General features: G+C 38.1%; 1 protein-coding gene across 1 annotated transcript; it reads left to right on the plus strand.

Moving 5' to 3' along the window:
- Window positions 1-487: 487 nt before the first annotated feature.
- tm7sf2 (transmembrane 7 superfamily member 2) lies at window positions 488-13,685 on the plus strand. The gene is made up of 11 exons (XM_071901083.2): window positions 488-519; window positions 2,020-2,102; window positions 3,418-3,614; window positions 4,021-4,075; window positions 4,678-4,872; window positions 5,682-5,785; window positions 8,919-9,038; window positions 10,347-10,515; window positions 10,601-10,681; window positions 10,994-11,116; window positions 12,218-13,685. The coding sequence occupies exons 2-11, from the start codon at window positions 2,027-2,029 to the stop codon at window positions 12,376-12,378; spliced, it is 1,281 nt and encodes a 426-aa protein (XP_071757184.1). The 5' UTR covers window positions 488-519; window positions 2,020-2,026; the 3' UTR covers window positions 12,379-13,685.
- The last annotated feature ends 7,040 nt before the right edge of the window (window positions 13,686-20,725 follow it).

Consider the following 20,725-nt stretch of genomic DNA (forward strand, 5'->3'; position numbering starts at 1 on the left):
AATTAGATTATTCTCTTCTGTGTATTTCTACACAAGTATAAGTTTAGGGTTAGATCTAAATGTATGATCTGTCTACAATAAAGTATATGGATGCAAGATTCAAACTGCTTCCCTGCATTCTTTCCTTTTAACTCAAAGATATTTAGAAACACCAGTGATAATTGCACATCTTGTATGCAGTAAGTAAATCTCGGTGCTGGTAGACAAACTTTGGATGCCATGTTTCTCAAACCTGTGTGATTAAAAATAAAGTACTTGGAGAAAAATATCCCAATATTTCACAAGCATTTCCTAGCTGATAGTACTGTCAAGCTTACTCGCCACCTTACGTGCAGAGTTGATTGGCTAAAGCCTCTCCTCTCCACCCTCTTCTGATGACCATGGAGGAATTTGATTGGCTGAGAGACAATTCGTGCTGAAACGTGTGTTTGGGGGCGTGTCCACCTGCAGGCTGGCTGCACACGAGTTCCATCAGTGCACAACTGCACACTCCCGTCTACACCTCCATGCTTTACACCGGTAAGACACTATAATTGCTGTATTAAAACCCAAACAGCATCTACTATTTCTACACACACTATCTCTCTACAAAGCCTTCATCTCTGTAGAGGCTCCGTCATGTGTTTTTTTGTTGAGATCATTTCAGTATCGTCAAGAAGTGATGACACAATACTTGACGGCCTTTTCTCTCACGTCTCATAATAGAAATGTCAGTCTACATGGACACAGTATACTAGATATATAGTATGCTAGTTAAAATGACCAGCTATGCATCGGTGATGATCAGCAATCGCAGTAGTAATACAGGCAGGCTACCCATCAACGAAGTATGCGTAATAACAGCTATTAAAGCTCTCTTGGGTGTCATGCTGCCTTCAGGTGCTCCTCGTAAACCCTGTTTCCTTGTTCGGAAGGTATTAATATGACTTGTCGCTCGTTCAGGTGCTTCTGGCTGGAAATAATGTTAAAATGGGCCCGGAAGCAAAAGTAGGGTTTTTGTGGCTGTTATTGTGTCTTTGTCTTTATCAAGCGGCACAGATGGTGCTACAGCAGCAGAATGAACTGGTAAAGATGTGCATCAGGCATATAATTGATGTTTTAATTAACTTATTATAAACAAGATGTGTGATAACTAAAAAAAGAGTGAAAATATAAACATACAACAATACTAAATATGTACATAGAATGTGAAATAATTACATATTCAAATACATCAGTTAAACCATCAGTAATTGACATTAAGACACATCTCGGCTACTCAGGTATAATAGAAAATTTCTAGAAGGTACCTGAAGGCAGCATAATTATGGTTCTCAACAATAGTTATCACAGTACTGTGATAACTGTTGTAGAGAACCATAATTTCTAGAAGGTACCTGAAGGCAGCATAATTATGGTTCTCCATAATTATGCTGCCTTCAGGTACCTTCTAGAAATTTTCTATTATACCTGAAGGCAGCATAATTATGGTTCTCTACAACAGTTATCACAGTACACCTACTGTCTGAAAAGGTTTCATCAGACACAGGCGGTATATATATGAGAATAAATCTGTCTCTGTTAACCACAGTTATATTAAAGAACATCCTCATCTGTCAAAGCTATCATTTCGCCTCTTTGAGTTCAAAACTCAGTGAGAAATGTATTTATCTCTCTATATGTAATAAGGCTAATAGTGTGCATTGAATGTTCTTTTATTGAGTTTTATTGAATGCAGGCTGTTAAAGATGAAGATTGGGCATTGACATGCTTATAAGATTTTGAAGGTTCAATTGCACTAAAATGTATTGTTGATTATACTGAAATTGTAGTATTATCTCATAGTATTATCTAGTATAGGCCCACGACTGTGCTAGCAACGTTCATCTTGAAATAATATTTTGTATCCCTATTATTCTTGTAATAGCCTGGTAATTAGTATTATTGACTGAATATTGCTTTTCATTTGTTCCTCATTTGTCTTTATTATTTGGGCTTTTTTTAATTGTTTGAAATATATTTGCCCTAACATTTTCACAGGAGACCGATGATGAGGCCGAACAGTCACTCGATCAAACGCAGATCCTCACACAGCACAGAGAGGGAGTTTGGAGGGACGCTGGGTGAGTCACTGCAGGATGCTTCAGTCTGGCAGCTTGTTCTGTTGGCTCCATGTTTCTGCCACCTTCACTTTGAGAAATGTCTTCTGCAAATAAGATGTTTCCCTCCATAAAACCATGAACAGATGCCCAACATTATATAGATCCACTAGCAGCATAATTTGCTGCAGCGGACCACAAAAATCATCTCTGCAAAACTTTCAATTTCATTCTATTCATGCAACAGCTGTGACTCTTTCATACCTCTTCCTCATCTGCAAATGTTGAGTTAATTCCAAAAAGAAAGAACAAATAATTATATTTTTATTATCCTGTGTTCTCTACAGGTAAAAGCTACTTTCTTAATATGACAACAAAAACCATATGAGTATGTACAATGAATTCCTTGAGTTAGCGGTAAGATAAAACGAGATATATTGTTTGTTAAACTTGCTTAAAATGTGTTTTTGTCTTCGGCATCCTCTTTGGCAGAGGATAAAAACAGCTACCACAATAAACATAAAAAGAAGATAAAAGCTGTCACAACAATAGACACAACAACAAATATCATGGCAGAAAATTCACGGACATGGGTTTACCTATTTTAGCTCTTACTGAAAATTACCACAACAAGCCGAGTCAAATTTGTTTGTATCATTTTAATCACTTTTAACAAACAAGTTTGTCACAAAGTGCTTTACAGAGAAACAAAGAACATAAATACAGATAAAAACAAGAGAACAAACATCACAGATTTCAAAATGAGGCCAAGGTTTGTGTGTGTGTGTGTGTGTGTGTGTGTGTGTCTGCCTTCCCTCAGATGACTATCAAAGCCAATTTGCTTCCCCATTGTGCTTGAAACGAAATCGTGTTTTGAGTCAAGTTAAAAAATGAAGCTCTCCACAGATGAATGAAGATATGACAATATCGAAGTGAGCCATGAGTTTGGGATATTGTTACACCCTTATTGACAAGTAATGCAACTATTTTGCTACTATTCCATTATTTGAAATGGTTTAATTATTCACCTGCTAACATAAACGTGGAGTGTTAATCTGCCACATCAGATAGTGTCACTGGTCCTTCAAATGTGTTGCATTCAAAAGCAAAGCATCCACTAAGACACTGCTTGACCCCTCCTTTTAATAGTTTTAATGCCCCTAGCTACTGTTCATTTATATAAAGGACCTTCAACCAGGTTGCATGAACACAACCCCAATAATCTACATTCTGTACTCTCAATTTCACGCACACAGTATGATTTCTGGGATTAGATGTTGTCTGACTTTCACTATTTTTACATTTAACTTGTTTTTTTTCTTCCATATTCCTCTCTCAGGTGCTACATGCATTCCTATCTTTCTTCCCCTGACGGTGCTGTACCTGATCAGTGTGAGTCGATCGCCTGAGGCCAGTGTGCTTCGGTGGCCGCCTCTCTTACCCTCCACCAGTCACCTGTGGGACCCGCTGGCCCCGCTGCTTCTGCTGGGATGGATAGCTCTGCACACCTTCCTCTATCTGCTGCCGCTCGGAAAGGTACGAGAAGCTCATCTTGAATTAGAACCAGCTGTGTGGAAGAACACGTCACTCAAATACATCTGAGAAGTAGAAATGGTTGCCTCTGGGAACATTTGTTTGGGCATATGTTGCCTTCGATATTATTGCCAACCACTGCAGCATCTTTGAGCTAAATGGTGTGTGAAAGTAAATACCCATATAAGCATGGATTTGTGATGACATGATGATATATGGATTCTAAACAGCCAAGCTATACATAAGTTTACACACAATTTTGATTAGCGTTTTCAAGTAAAATATCCACCTGCTGCACATCTTCATTGTCTGAGCCTGTAATTGTGTTCCAGCTGTTGCTCTATTATAGTTAGAAAGATGACATATACTGATGTGTTCAATTGTGTGAAATTGATGTATTTTCCTGCAGGTGTCGGAGGGATTAGTGCTGAGGGATGGGACACGCCTCAAGTATCCCATAAATGGTATGGTGGGGTTTGGGGGGATGATGTGCTTTTATGGTAGTGATTTGTAATAACACTTACAGTTACAACATTTAAGTATACTATGTGTTTTTACAACAGATTTAATGTACATGTGTTGAAGGCCCAATCTGAATCTCAGTCATAACTGAAGCATGGTGTCCTTCACCAAAACACTGTTGCCCCACGACTGGCTTTGTTTGCATTATGATCAGAGGAAGCACTCTGAAAAGTCTTGTCTTGATTGTCTGATAGTGTCAATATAGTATACTAGTGTAATAGAGTACCAATATGTAACAGCTAAACAGAGTTTTACAAAACACCTTTTTTTATGTTTTAAGAAATTTCCAAAAGGTGTATTTTCCATTTACAAGTAAAAAAAAAAACCCACCCAAATCTACATGGCCAAACAGATTTTCATGTTTCTTTTATCTTAACTTTCCTTGTCTCTGCTGGATCTGTCCTTGAACAAAGGTTCACCACGTTACACAATCTCAAGTTCCACCTCTTCCACCTTTTCCCTTTATTTAGAACAATCTCCGTCAGTTCTCTTACCTCTCTACCCCTTGCCTCAACATTTTGTTGTGTTTGTTTGTCTCCCTCAGGTTTCCATGCCCTGTGCATCAGCGTTGTGTTGCTGATGCTGTTGCTGTGGCTCGGCGCTCCTCTGGGCTATCTGTTTGAACTGCTGCTGCCTCTTGCAGTATGTGCAATCGGAGTGTCATTCCTTCTCTCCTTCTACCTCTACATACGCTCCTTTTGGGCGGCTCACCATGCTCTCGCTTTGGGGGGCAACACAGGTGAGAGTGGAGGTTGATCATTAAAGGGAACCCCTAAAACACTTAAAACACTGTTAAAAATCAGCAAGGCCCATTTTGTTTGGTGGTGTATTTTTCTTATTCCTGCAGATAGCTTGGGATATTTCCAGCACAGCTACAATGGATTTTGATAGCAGAAACATTTTTCACTATCTAATGGCCCTGCTACACTGCAGCCATCAGGCGTCAATCATTGTGAGTGCTCCCTTTAAAGTCAGTTAACCAATGCTACATTGGCTGCCAGTTTCTCCCCTGACAGCCGGCGCAATAGACAAGAATGCAGAAGACATTTTGCATTTTGGGGGTACTCTCGTTTTTTCTTGACCAGAAAAACTCTCACTCTATTATTCCTGTTGCTTTTGCTCTCTCTCTCTCCCAGCTGAGTGCAAGTTCACACCCCTTTTTTGGGTTTTTGGGTTGTTGAAAGTCATTCTGGGAAATGTAGAAGTAGATGAGGAGAAGTGGGTACACCAAAAAAGTAAATTTCAACACTACATCACAAAATATACTGTATATCACAGATTGATGATATATAACCGTGTAATAGTATCCAAGGGTGGATTTTTCCTTTAAACTACATGGCTATAGATATGAATCTTTGTTTGAAGCTTCATGAAGCTTTTTTTAACTAATTAATGCTGATATTGATATTGACATGACAATTAAATCACCTTTCAAGAGCTGATATTAATATCACTGTTCACTTATGTAACTGGAGACACTGAAAATACACAATTATACAAATCCTCATGTGGATTCAGTATATCTGTTCATCCCTGTGTCCTGTCCAGGAAACCCCCTGTATGACTTCTTCATGGGACGGGAGCTGAACCCACGGATTGGAAACTTTGACCTTAAATATTTCTGTGAGCTGAGACCGGGTCTGATTGGCTGGGTGAGTTAAAACTGAGGAAATAAGATGCAAGAGTGTACTGCAGGGTTGGGGTCAAATCACTTTAAGATCAACCAATTGGAAACCAGGAAGTGGATTTACATTGAAATCCAAACGCTGACAAACATTTTTTCTCTTACAAAGGTTAATTTACCCCATCTTAAATAAAATACTTGAGAAAGTACACTCTGTCATTAACCAGTTACTAGTGGTTTCACGTTACATTTTAAATTGATGAATGAAAATGAGTCGACCCCAACCCTGGTGTACTGTATAAAAAAATACAATAATGTGAAAGCAGAATAAGTGAAACCACATTGATAACGTCTGGATAACTGACACTGTGTAACAAGCTACAAATAACTTTATAACTCTTCCGTCTCTGCTGTCAGCCCTTTAAATTCAATTTACTTCAATTCAATAACCTTTTAATCTGAGAAAACATATTGAGAGCATGGCCGTCATTTCTCATGCACAGGGGAAATAAGGTAATATTATGCAATAAAATGAGGGAATGCATAAACTTAATTTAAAAGCATACCCTCAAAACAGCAAAAAGCACAAAAATTTGACTTTATCAAATCAATAACTTTCAAATTTTCATAACCTGCAGTTCTACATTTTAAGTCTAAAACTATTATATTTGCAGGGTTCATTATAACTGAAAGCAGATTTCTCTAATTCCATGGTGACTTGTGTAATGTACTTAAAACTAAATACTACTGTGATCTTATTCTCTCATTTGTAAGTCTGCCGAATAATTTAAGATACACGCTGTATGCAATAATTAACGGTAATGGTCATTTCTGTTTGAGAGTCTCACAAGACCAACAGGAGGCGATGTTGCTCTCAACAAGTCCCAGTCCGCAGCTTGATACAGTGGTGGAAACTATTCTCTCTAATGGCCTGACACAGTAAAATAGATCTGTTGGAAGACAGTGTTGCACATCATCATCTAGCTTCTGTGTCTGAGTTAGTGGACCAAATACAGGAGGAAAAAATAAGACTAGGCGCTCCTAAAATTACCACAAGGCCGTCTGTATTTGCACTGGTCATAATAAAAAGACAACATAGAGACGGCAGAGGGTTTGCTCTGCACACACGTCACACAATTCCTGAGTCATGCTGGAAAATTCAACTCCGTGCTAAAATTTGTTCTCTGTATATATGAAATTATTTATTGAAGATGTCTTACAACTGCAGAAAATGTCCCAAATATTGACATTTTTATGGGTTAGGCGTCCCAAATCCCATATTTAATGGATTTTGCATGAAATCTGGGATATAACTCCAAATAGTGTCCCTTAGATGTAAATCAAGTTCATAGTAATCAGGCGAGCTCAGTCTGAGTTACAAGCCTATTTATAAATTCAATATGAAATATTCAGACTCCACGCCTGAAAGGTTATTATCAGTTCAGATGCCCAGATAATAAGTGTAATATAGGACTGCTACGTTCAAAGCTCTTGTCTTCTGCATAGGGATTTTGATATTATATTATGTTACAGAGTACATTGACGTCAACATGATTTTGATTCCATTTCCACATAAAACAACCCTTCTTTATTGTTTGTTAGTATGTGTGGGCTGCTAAAGATGAAGCTGAGTTTCAAGGTTTGTATTTCAGTGATCATAGTTGTAGGATATCGATGACTTGCAGTGACATCAGCGGCCATGTTGACTCTCACAACAGCGTTCCATTATAACCACAGACGATACAACAAGTGACCCTGAACAAGCACATCAGTAGGAAAGAAAAGATATTTTAAGTCCCTGGAGAACATCGCTGACACACATCTACACAAACTGTAACCTGCTGCATCTTATTCACAACTTCTCTCCCATGAAACCTTAAGAGTATCGATGCATTTCTGTATTTCACTTCAGCGTGGTTGAAATTATTCAAAAGATGTTCCTAATTACCATTCATTTCTAAATTTTTGCTGCTATGCCACTCGCATCTCTCTCTATCAGTGGGCATCTCTTCCCATTTCATCCCGACTATTACAACATATGACAGGCATTTTAAATGGCACTAAAGTGTGTTATTTAATAAATAAAATAGCGATGGCTGATCCATTTTAAGTTTATTCATAGGTCATATTTGTCCGGGGGTGTTCTCCTCCTGGGGGACGGTGTCAGACATTCGGTCTGCTGTTCCAGAGAGGAATATTCCTCACTGCCAGTCTCTGCTTCTCCTCAACGACGCTTCATTTATGAAGCTTACAAATAAATGGCTGATACTGGAGTTCAGGGAGGGATGGGAGAATGCTAAGGACAGGGAATGGCTGGAGCGTGTATAGGGATATCTGTGTGTGTGTGTGTGTGTGTGTGTGTGTGTGTGTGTTATTTGTGTAAATATGTGCATGTATAAGCGTGTAGGTATAACTATGTGCATGCAGCCATATACAATTTGCTGTCTGCTTTTATTTCTGTTCTTTTTTACTTTATTGCTGCTTTTGTTATTCTTCCACCGAGCCTCTAATACTTGTGGATGCCTTTGAAAGTGGAAAGTAAAGTATAATAATATTAATAATAATAATAATACAAACTGACCCAAAAAAAATAAAAGAGCGACGGAAGGCACTTTCTCTCACCAACTGTGAATGTTTCTTTTGGGAGTCAATATGGCGGCGTCAACTTTTACAAACTAATCTTTTCAGAAATCTCTGTTCTGGTAAAGTTCATGCAGTTACTTTTTCATGAAAAATGTTCTTAAAAATGTTCTTAATGGGAAGATGAATGGGGATTTTCTCTGGATTGAATGCTACCAGCAGGGGAGCTAGTTTTCTGTGTCCTTCGCTAAAAGCCTCTGCTGATTATAGCTTTAGTGAATCCCTGCTGCACTGTTTGTTTCATGAATTTGTCCTTAAGAAGGTGTCACAGCTTCAGCAGCTGTGATGAGTTTTGGAAGAGGCATACGTCGCCTGGCTGGAAACAACATGCACAACACGATTTTATCTGCCAGTCATGTTTGGTGGAGGATGTGGGTTTGTTCTTGCACCAGGAGCACAAACTAATTCATTTTGAGATGAGCTTCTCTACCAATGGTTTGGAAGTGCAGGTAAAAGCATTGCTGATGTTTTCTAATTGTAGTGATATTGAACAGTATTGTCTTTGACTTGATTTCTCTCAGGTGGTCGTAAACCTCGGGATGATGATGAAAGAGGTGGAGCTTCGCGACTCCCCGTCCCTCGCCATGATACTGGTCAATAGCTTCCAGCTGCTGTATGTGGCAGACGCTCTGTGGAACGAGGTGAGGGATTAGTTCATTTATTCACTCATTCATTTTCCATACCTGCTTATTCCTATTCAGGGTCACGGGGGGCTGGAGCCTATCCCAGCATGCATTGGGCAGAAGGCAGGGAAACACCCTGGACAGATCGTTTGACACGAAAGACAAACACACTCTCATTCACTATGACTATTTTTCCTTTATTGGAGGAAGCAAGACTTGAAACAATCTTATCCGATCTTAAAAAGCAGTTTTATGATCAAACCTTTTTATAATGGCTGATTTTATAATTTATGATTCTTTTATCTTCCATTCGGTTTTACTTTCTAGCACTTGTGTTTCATATTTTTTTCTTTATCTTTTTTCTTTAACCATTTCTTTATCTTTTTTTTTTGCTTTTTGTATCTACCTTTAATTCATTAAATTGTACTTTGCACTTTACGACTTTTTGCTTTTTCTCATACTGTAATGTAGGGATGGGAGGATATGAGATTTTATCGTTTATCGCGATAAAAACACTCAAGATAATTTTATCTTGGTGAATTTCCATTATCGGGATAATCGTGAATATCGTCACGAGCGTGAATATCCTCATGAGTGACTTGAAAAAGCTGTCTAGCTCGTTAACGTACAGTCCTATTGATTTGATTTTATTTAAAGAACAGACTCACACAATGTTGCTATTTTTTATTTATTTATCCTTTATTTATGCAGGGGGACCTTATAATTTATGATTACCTTATTTAAAATTGTTTGATTGTTTGGTTTTTTGCATTCATTCTGCTGTCCTTGCTGTACCTCTGTCTGTGTGATCTGAAAACAAAACAAGTTATTCATTTACTGTGCATTTACAACACATAACTAATTGAACCATGTGAATGCTTGGATATCAGGTTGATAGGTAGATTATTTTTATTAATGGATTTTTTTCTCTCATTGTGATTGCCTGCTGGGTGTTGGCGAGAGTCTGAATCTGTCCTTGTTTGTTTTTCACTAAAAAGGATGTTCACAAAAAAAACAGATGTGTCCTATGATGCAATAAAAATATTTGTTTCTTAACAAAATGTAAGGTAAAGTGATTCCAGTATGTTTTATGTAGTATGTGCCATTTTAAGAGTTTTAAGCATATTTTGATGATTATCGGGATAATATCGTGAATCGCAATTATTTTGGCCAGGATAATCGTGACATGAAATTTTCATATCGTCCCATGCCTACTGTAATGCGCTTTGTAACAATTGTTTTGCAAAGTGCTATACAAATAAAGTTTATTATTATTATATTCTATATTATTTTTCCTTTATCTCATGCACAGTTGTATTTTAACAGGAGGCTGTTCTGACCACCATGGACATTGTGCATGATGGTTTTGGGTTCATGCTGGTCTTTGGAGACCTGGCCTGGGTTCCCTTCACTTACAGCCTGCAGGCTTCCTTCCTGGTGGTGCACCCACAGGACCTCAGTGCACTCGGAGCCACCGCTATAGTAGCACTCAATGGTAATTATGTTATCAGTTCTTTTTCATCAGGCCATATTGTAGTTAAACATTATGGTGTGTTAACATTTTTTCTCCTTGCCATTAGGTATTGGGTATTATATTTTCAGAAAATCCAACTCACAGAAGAACCAGTTCCGACGAGACCCAACACATCCAAGTGTTTCGAGTCAGTGCATCTTTTGTTTTCTCTCAGTATTTTTTATATATTCTCTAAATTAAGACTCTTTCACTTTTACTCTGTCTTTCTCATTACTGGCTGTATCTGACAGCTTGTTCTTCAAAATGTATCTCAACATACAGTATATGCCTGCAAAGGAGTTTAGAAAATACATTTACCCTGTTTCAGGATAAAGTATAGAATGAGACGATATAGATCAGACTCTAGTCCCAGCGGAGGGAGATGGGGAGTGAATGATAATCAACCTGATCTCTGAAGTCAAAACAGAAACCTCTATATCTTGTTGATGACTCCTTGCAGAGCTGGAAACTATCGCCACAGCCACGGGGAAACGGCTCCTGGTGTCGGGCTGGTGGGGTTTGGTCCGTCATCCCAATTACCTCGGTGACCTCCTCATGGCCCTGGCCTGGTCTCTGCCGTGTGGTAAGTCAGCATGAAAACACACTGCAAGGTTTGCTTCACACACACACACACACACACACATTACTGAGGGTCTTAATGAAAGATGTGGATGAAGGCATGGACAAGAGATTTTTATAAGGCCGAGTCTGTTGCTGTCAGTTAATTGACAAATGAGTAAAATTCCAGCCATGTCTGCTATTACTGTATTCACAATATATAGATATGTACTTTGAATTGAATTTGAAAGACAAAATGATCATAACAATATGTTTTCACAACATAATAAATTGTCATGATCTCACATTATTTGCTGTTTAGTGAAATATGTTTTTTTTCTTAATATATTAGTTATTGCTAAACTGAATAAAGATGAAAAAAATGTCTTAGCTCCACTATTTCCAAACTGGGACACTGGAGTCGGCCTGAGCTGCACTGTGTACTTTGACAGATGTTGCTCTATTTATGTCCAGTGTTATTATTATAATATTTATTAATAGTTTCATTAGTGTATATATACAGTATATATGATCTTTCTCCTCCATCTTCCCAGCCCACTTTCTAATTTTAATAATTTGACCTCAAGGTGCACTTGTCACATTGTTAAAATATGATTTAATTTAAAGGTGTCCCAACATACATGTGCATTTGACAACTTTGAAAATAGCATTCTGTTTCAAGTTATCCCAGCACCAAATTGACAGGCAGGAAGTATCTGACTACTCATATAGTGGCATATTAAGAACATTATGGCCTGCGTTTTGATTCATAAATATTATTTTACCTTTGGGAAATACAAACGTTGTATAGCTGCTTGCAGTGTCAGTGGGAACTACAGCTGGTGCAGCAGAGGAGGAGCTGCACTTGATTTGCATTGTAGTCCAGGTGGACTACAGTGCAACAGGTCAAAATGAATTGACAAGCCAAATCACTTAACATGTGTTTTACAGCATAAACTATACTATCAATAGAAAAAAATGAAAATTAAACCTCCAGTTTTCATATCAAGTTTTATCTGATTTGAAATTCATCATTCATTTATTAATCAATCATCAATGTGTAATGCTTTTCTTTAAGAGCACATTGTAATGATTTTTCTATAATGTATCCATGTTTTTTTTTTAGGATTCTCACATCTTCTGCCTTATTTCTACGTTGTGTATTTCACTGTCTTGCTGATTCACCGAGAGGCCCGTGATGAGAGGCAGTGCAGGACCAAGTATGGACTAGCATGGGACACCTACTGTCGACGAGTCCCCTACAGGATCTTCCCTTACATATACTGAGGAGCAAATCAGCTGGGCTGAACTGGACCAAAACTGTCAAACTGTATCCTTGTGGCTCTCTGAGTCCTCACACACAGCAATAACCTGGAATTTTAATCCATTTTCAGTCAAAAAGAACACAAATAATACTGTGGGAGGGAATCTGCAGGGACATCTCAATTTGATTCAGTCTCGATTCATAAAGCTACGATGTTTGATGCATCACTATTTTGACTCCGTCTCATTTAGTATATTTTTTACTTTACTGACAATTTTTATGATTTCACCACCACAGTTCCCAGGAATCAGATGAAGGTAAAATCAGCCCCATGTTACACATTTCTTCGGTTCTCCACTGCTAATAGCAATACAGCGTAACAGGCTTTGGCCAGTAGAGTTTAAACGGTGCTCAAGCTTCCATCTCTCACAACTCCTTTTTTGACATTGCGCAAGATGGCGTCATAATAACACTTTAAAATCCCGAAAATTAGATAAGAAAGTCAAGTTTTGAAATTTGCCCATTCCTGCCGAATCGCAGAAAGTCAGAATTGAAGTTCTTACATAAATCGATTTTTTCACCTCACACCTAAGTAATGGAAGTAGAGTAACACTGTGGAAACTCTGTGAATGAGAGTAGCAGTGTGAAAATAATGTGGTATATTGGCTGAATGAATGCATTTAAACAGACGTGTTAAATGTACATACATGTTGTGTTGTTGAGTTGGTGTGTAGTAGCGAAGGTACACTCGAGTTGTATTGTGGGCTAGTTGGGGTGCAGGGAAAATGAACAAATAGACAGAACAAAGCACAATCCAACAGTGCTCAAATAGACAGACCTGAATTTGTCAGTAGCATTAGAAACATGCAGTGCGGAACAGACTAAATAAACATACAGAAGCTTGTTGTGTTCATCTTGAAAAAAAATCAAAAAACTCAACCTGTCTGGGCTAATTTTGTGATAATGACTGACTCGCTGTACATTATCTCTTATGTAACTGAGTGATGTTAAAATGTGTTACACTACATAGATGAAGTGAAAATGTGTGTATTTTCCACTAACTTGCAAATAAGAAGCTGCAAATCTGAAACCAACATCAGCCATGTGATCCTTTTTTTTTCATAAAAATTAGAAAAGATCTTGTAATAATGAGAAAAAAAATCTCATAATAATGAGAAACGATTGAGAAAAGATTTTGTTATTGCGAGAAAACCTGTCAATTTTTTTTTCCAAGATGAACGTAACACTCTTCCGTATAAACATCAGTGCCTATTGGGTAGTTAAACTAAAGAATGGGTCGAATAAAACCTCATTATGTCCAAACCATTTTTTTTCCATGTATGCCTTGTTCTTTTTAAGATTTGCTCTGTGTAAAGTGTATTGTGACCTGTGAAATGCACTTTAAATAAACAAATAGAAAAACAAATTCAAGTCTCATTGCACTAGGACAAACAACTTCTTGAACCTCTCTGGACATTCTGGGAAGTATAAAACACTTGCTGAGGAAACTTTTTGTTGTATCAGTATGTTGTGTAATGAGTGAGCTGCAATGTCAAGATAATGTGAATTATTTAGGTATAGAAAAATCTATGTGAGCCAAATTTGAATCCACAACTATCCAAGCACAAAATAGAAAAGATGCCACCAAATAGTTGCACCAGTTTTTTGGTAATCTTTCCTAACTGGTTTTCATCCTCTTTTGATGGATTCCCAGTGTACAGGCCGTAACATTTAACAAGCCCACAAGCCTTTTTCGCATTTCTGTGCTATGAGGGCTCGGCTGTGAGTATGCTGTGCTCCAAATTACTATAAAGTACATGGTTGGGGTAAATTAGTACAAGTAAACAAGAGGTTGAACTATTACAGTATTTTGAAGCATCATACTCTTGATAAATTGCGTAAATTGCCAATATTGAAGCTCTGCACTGACTGTGGAAGTGACAGGTGGTTTTAGTGTTAATGCACTGGTGCGTCTCCCAGTGGAACGTGGAATAGATGTTCACCTGTTGTCAAGGTCAGTGGTCATGCTGTCATCATCTATCATTAACCCCTGGGTAAATCAGCAACTTGGTTCATTAGACATTTTAATGCTGGATTACAGTTTTTTTTCCCCACATCTTACATCTTAATATTACAATGCTTGAAATTGGCCACCTTTGCAAATAGATGTATAAGTATCTGGACCGCTATTTTATAAACATGGAACACAATTTATTTACAAAAATAATAAACACCAAATTTGCCCTTTCGTGTTGCAGATTTACCCAGCACCCTCCCCGTTTCCTGGAAAGGACACTTGTGGGTGCACACACACATTACAGAGCACTCTGCAGACATGCACCGCCATTTTTCCGGGATCACCTTTAAGCCCTTTTGTGCTTCTGCCCTCGCCCACACATCACGTCTCTGCTTATTACGTGTTGTTTTTCAAATGCTAAGTGCTAATTAGGAACACACTCCTGGATATTAGATGTGAGGGAATATCTGTGTGGTGATTGGATTTATGTGGAGAAAATACTGCCTATAGCCTCTAATGTGTTATAGTGTTGACTTGTTACCTTTCACTTGAATGGTGTTTTATAACATTTGTTCACAGCCATGGCCTTAACCACTTATCATGCCTGTCTGCACTGATAACGCACCTGAAATGACAAACGGCACCATCATTTTCAGTCGTGTCACCCTGTCAAAGGCACTGTGTTGAACTGCTGCTTCTCATCCATCATCGCTGAAGATAATAAGAGCGTCATAAAGTTGGACAGAGACACCAAAAATCTGTTTTATTGCTGTCTAAACTGTCTAGATATACTCAGAATTTGAGTGTGGTTCAAATTTGATACAGGTCTGATATTTGGCCAGTCAATTTGTGTTTTTATAGTCAGAGCAAATTTGTTGTAGGACCAAAGTTAAAGTGTCCTTGTCACACAGCTACCAAACACAAATACAGCCATTCCAATTCATAGAAAGTGAGATGAATCTTTCAGTTGGCTTCTCATCGCCATGATCAATATTAGAGTAGTCTATCACCAGGAGTAAAATTAGATGCTGTCAACATCATTACTAAGAGAAAAAGGACCGTCACAGCCTTAGGGCTTCATTCATAAAAAATATACTTTGATTTGATCTTAAAATTTAATCTTAAAATCTGCTGTGGGCAGGCCTGACTGATTAGAAAGATAATTACAACTGAATAATGATCCATCCATAAATTAGCCTGCAAGTGCCTCGGGAGTTTGAACAGAACAGCTTTCAGTTGCCCATATTATTGCTGTCCTGAAGTCATAAAGGAGTCTTAGTTATTATCGCTGGTCAAATTCACACATGAAGGCTTTATTGAAATAGCACCAGGACTGGCGTAGGACTGGGATTTTTATTTATTTTCCACCACAGATTCACAGTTTATAAATAACAATGGTTTTCAACTTAGCCTACACACATTTTCAGGATGAAATGTTCTAATTTGTTTCAGTGAGTGGGGAACTGAAATTTGGCAAAGCGCACTCATAATTGATGAATGAAATGTAATTATTTTTTAGAAATCAGGCTTACCTTGGCCACTAATTGAAAATGAACTTACAACTGAGTTCCAGATGAAATCCATGGATATTTTTACAAATGAGACACCAGCTGACAGTCAGTGTGAGTCATGCTGAAGCCTCTGTCTGCACAGACACAAATGATCCACACTACATACAGAGCAGTGTGCAAACAGGTTTGACACACTAATGGAAAGGCTCAGATCCCTCGCCCTGCCAGTGTTAAGGCAGCCCAAGGCAGCACATCTGCTGCTGTTTCGTCCTTATTAAGATGCAAACAGAAGAACATCTTAATCTTGGTTGTAACTAAACAAACCAACTGAATTCAGCGCTTGCATGTAAATGTGCAGACGACAGCAGCCAGACAAGATGCTACAGTTCCTGATCCACCTTATGTTCCTCTCTTTTATTTTCCTTTCTCCACTTTATTTTTCTCTTCTTTCAGTTAAATAGCTTGATTTTGACTTCTTGTCACTCTTTCCCTTTTCAGTCTCTCCTCACATATTGATTCTGTTGCTATTATGGTAATTGCCTTTGTCATGGTATTCTGCCAATAAAACTAAACTTTAACGTAAAACTTAGATTACCTAGACTTGTTTGCACCTGATGCAGCATTAGGCTTCTTGATCTTGTGACTTCAGGACCTTCAACATCTTTTCTATCTATACATGTCTGTATAGCCAGTATAAAATACAGTACAGCACCCTTGAGTGTGTTGCATAATAATGAATGGGCAAAATGTCTCTGCTTTGTGTGTGTGTGTGTGTGTGTGTGTGTGTGTGTGTGTGTGTGCAAGTGAGCGCGCGCTTGCCAATTGTGTATGCCAATCGTGACGTTTCAAACCTATCAGTTGTAGCCAGTTTCCATGGCAACATCTCTCTGAGAGCACAGACGTAGGAGAGAGGGGAAAGGAGTTGAGACAATTATTGTCATGGAGGGTGCTGAAAAAGGAAGAGCCCAGGATGATTAGTGTGAAATAGTGTGAACCGTGGGATGAGACAGAATGAGAAACAGATGCATGTGTGTGAGTGAGTGAGCGAGTGAGTGTGTGTGTGTGTGTGTGTGTGCATGCATGCATGTGTGTGTGTGTGTGTGCACAAGCAGAAATCACACATTCTGGTGGAAGCGGCAGGCTTGTTGAATCCATGACTACGTATGTTTAATTGCTGTACATTCTGGCTTTGGTTCCACTGAAAACATGTGAGAAATGGTATGGCGTGCAGAGGAGCAGCACTGCCAGGCACATAAACCCCCAGACTGAACTTGAATCGGATTTTTCTGTGTTTTTGAGTGAGAGCATTAGAGTGAGTCAACAGGAATCTCGAACACAATTTTGTTTCCATGGTGACAGCGGGGAATGATATGTCCTTTTCAAACAGAGAGGAAAAGCCGGCTTGAAGCCTCCCTGTCGGAAGGGTCTGAAACGTGATTTAGACAAGCAGTAACATGCCAGACCTTCCAAACCAGTCACACAGCTGGCTTCAGCCCGTCCAGTATGTTTGTCATCTATATCAGAAATTAAAAGTATGAATGCATATTGTTTCCCAAAACCTCTCAAAATTGTCTAAGGCAGCTAGAATGAGACTTTTTCTTTAGTGATAAATAGCTGTAGAGTAGAGATCTATCAACTTAGTTTTATGTAATCTAACAGGCATCTAGTGTGCTATAATTTGATATGTTGATAATATTATTAAGGTATGTTATAGACACTAACAAGGGGCTATCATCCCCTCTTCACAGATGAAGAGAGGCATTTTCAAAAGCAACAGAATTGCATGGGCTGTTATTTTGGAGGCTTTTAAGAGGTTGTGTGAAAGTGTCTGAAAGCAGCAATGTTTCCCTTCTAAATGCAGCTCTTATTGACAGCTTTCTATGTGAAAAGGGCTTATGGTATTTTGTCTCCTATATTCCTAAGCCTTCCCCTATCCTCTATAGTATATTTTCTTCTTTTCTTCTCACAGATGAGAAAAATACTGATGCGTGACAGATGGGAAATAAGAAACTTATAGATAATCATTTTGACATTACTATTTTATTAGAATACTGCATGTGAATCGCTGTTTATGAACTGTACATCATCTAATAAATATAAAGTAATCCACCAAATTTACTATAGCATACAGTGATGATAAATGTATAAAAGACAGATACAAATAGATATACTTAAATATATTTTTCTAAAATGTTTGATTTTGAGCAACTACATAATAACATTCAACCTAGCTGTATTTCTCCTCCTTTACCCCTGTTCCTGTGCTTAAATAGTGATTGTCCAGACTCAACAGACTCACATTGTTGGCAGAGTTTTGAGGTCTCAGTGTCCTGTGTTTACTTTCATGGGAACATCTTTTGGCACAACATGTACTGTCTATGTCTTGGCATAAATACCTACCTCAAGAATATTGACAGACTATTAAAGTTGCTTTCAGTTAAAATTCAAACACACACACAACCATCCCCCTTCGCTTCGCTCGCTCTAACACATCCTTACTACCAAACTGACATGAAATGGAGTATGATTGACAGGTGGTAGTGGTGGTGGTGGGGGGGGGGGGTTACCTCCCCCAGAGAGCTTCTTTGATTGGTTGGATGGTTTTCATAGAGCAGAGGTTTTTGTGAGAGCAAGGCTCTGCCAGATACTGATAAGCTTTGAGAATATCTTATACAGTGAGAGAAAATAACTAGTAACTAGGAATAATGCTCTGCACTGAAGGTTATTAAGCAATATTTTACTTTAGTAGAAGAGTTTTATTCCAAAATGCTATAATTCCATTTTTGGAAGAAAGAAAGATTGTAAGAAAGATCGTTCTATTCTTGAAAAATGAGAATATTTTGTAAGCAACATGACTTGATTTGTAAACCATAATCTGATTTACTTTCATACCAGTACTCATTTTATGAGAGTAGGCATAATTTGTTTCAAATGGTGAATATCTGATTTTGGAATGAAACAATTCAATGAGTATCCTATCCATAATGATGTGCTTCCAATTAAAAAACATATAGTCCAACATGTCATACTTCCAACATACATTCATACAAAGTACTGCAATCGGATTTAAACAGTAATATTTTTCTGTGTTCTGTATTGAAGTTTTCCAGAAGTGATTTTGTCCGTTTGAGACTGAAAAAGCCTGAATGTCAGTGTCACCACGGATTAATGAGGCGACTACTGTTGACTGTTCATGTAAACTCATGTTGAGGTGTGTGTTAAAATTGTAAGTTGTTTGGCAAAATGAAATATTACTTTAATAGGCTGTTAGTATTCAAGGCTTTTTCCTATGTGAGTTCAATAGTTACTATACCAGACATGTCATCACCATCAATTACCACAAGTGGGACCAGCTCATGACAAACATTACAGTTTGCTCTCAGGATCCAGAGTTACTGTTATTCTACTGATGTTAAAATCACACATTTGAACCATCACTTATCTACAAATAGATCAGACTAATGAACACATGATAGCAAAGGCAGCACCAGATGAGGAAAGGCTTTGCTGTTTACAAAAGTCTCGGTCAACATGGGAACATTAATGATTTGTGTCTGCCCCTTGGAGACATACTGAGATTACTTAACTTACTTTACACTTCTCAAATATGCCATTCCAACCATAGACCACATGTTATTTCTATGATTGAAACGCTGTCACACAGTAAACATTGTCATTGTCGTTATTGTCTCATCTGCCCCACTCACTGTTATTACATACACTTAATAACACTGTGTGTATCGATATGTCTCATGAATGATATTACATTGCTAGTTTGCTGTTTTTAATTGCTTTTTGTACATGAGATTTCTATATTCTATCTCGGATCAGAGAAATGCTGCTGTGCTGAGATGACTATAGTATAGATGCAGATGAGTAGAGTAAACTTCACTGGAAATAGGAATAAGGCGCTCCCTGCACGCTGCAAAAATACAACAGGACTAATGTTTGTTTTTTTTTCTTTTTTTTTTCTGTTTTTTTTTTAAACAAAAAATACAGTGCCAAAATCAAATGTGCATTGAAGCAAGTGAAAATAAAGACAAGGCCAGACAGAGCCTTGACATGTAGATAGAAATAGGGTTTATCTAGCCTTATCTTTTTTGTCTTCACTTGTACTTATTCACTTTTAATTTTTGCACTATGCTCTTTGTGAATAAACTGAGTCATTTTGGTATTATATCTCTGAGCATGGAGCTCTTTGGAAAGCATGGAGCCTAGCATGTAGCATGAAATAAGTCCTTTCAGCCATGGACATACTTATTTATAAGCATTGACCCTTAAAGTCAAACTTCTACTTAATTCCTTAGTAATTTTGTTACAGTGTGAAATTTGTCTCACTTGTGGCAGAGCGGGGGTCGGGGCATGGGTGCGTTTGATACAGGTCTTGTCTCAAACCCTGCTGCAGGGTGTCCATGATCCTTTCCCCATGATTACACACACTAATTAAAACTGTTGTTCTCTCCCTGCCGGGCCCTTTGGGTTTCTTACAGTGCTTAAGAGTTCTCCGGTAAATTTTGACTCGGTTCATAAAAGTTCCTATTCTGTTTTATACCTGTAACACAATATCAGTGATTTGATATTAGAGGTGTCTATCATCTTGAATCCATGGAATAATACCAAAATCATCTTGCTTGTAGTCTGTTTTCATGATCAAAGAACACAGGTGCATCAATTTGTGTTTTAGCCCCTACGTGTTTGGACGTTCACAGTGAGTTGAGTGACTGGATCAGTAAGAGCAGCATGGGAAAACTCCAGCCCTTCAGAAATATTGTTAGATCATGTGATGGGTCAAAGGCAACACAAGCGCTGTCTATGTTCTCGTTCTGTTTCATTTCACTCCTT

The sequence above is a fragment of the Centroberyx gerrardi genome, chromosome 11 (assembly GCF_048128805.1).
Source record: "Centroberyx gerrardi isolate f3 chromosome 11, fCenGer3.hap1.cur.20231027, whole genome shotgun sequence".
NCBI classification, from domain to species: Eukaryota; Metazoa; Chordata; class Actinopteri; order Beryciformes; family Berycidae; genus Centroberyx; species Centroberyx gerrardi.

Coding starts and splice junctions, on each gene's coding strand:
- tm7sf2 (XM_071901083.2), top strand. CDS start 2,027: ATGATGAGGCCGAACAGTCACTCGATCAAACGCAGATCCTCACACAGC. Junction 4,076..4,677: donor CCTCAAGTATCCCATAAATG/GTATGGTGGGGT, acceptor TGTCTCCCTCAG/GTTTCCATGCCCTGTGCATC. Junction 11,117..12,217: donor GGCCTGGTCTCTGCCGTGTG/GTAAGTCAGCAT, acceptor TTTTTTTTTTAG/GATTCTCACATCTTCTGCCT.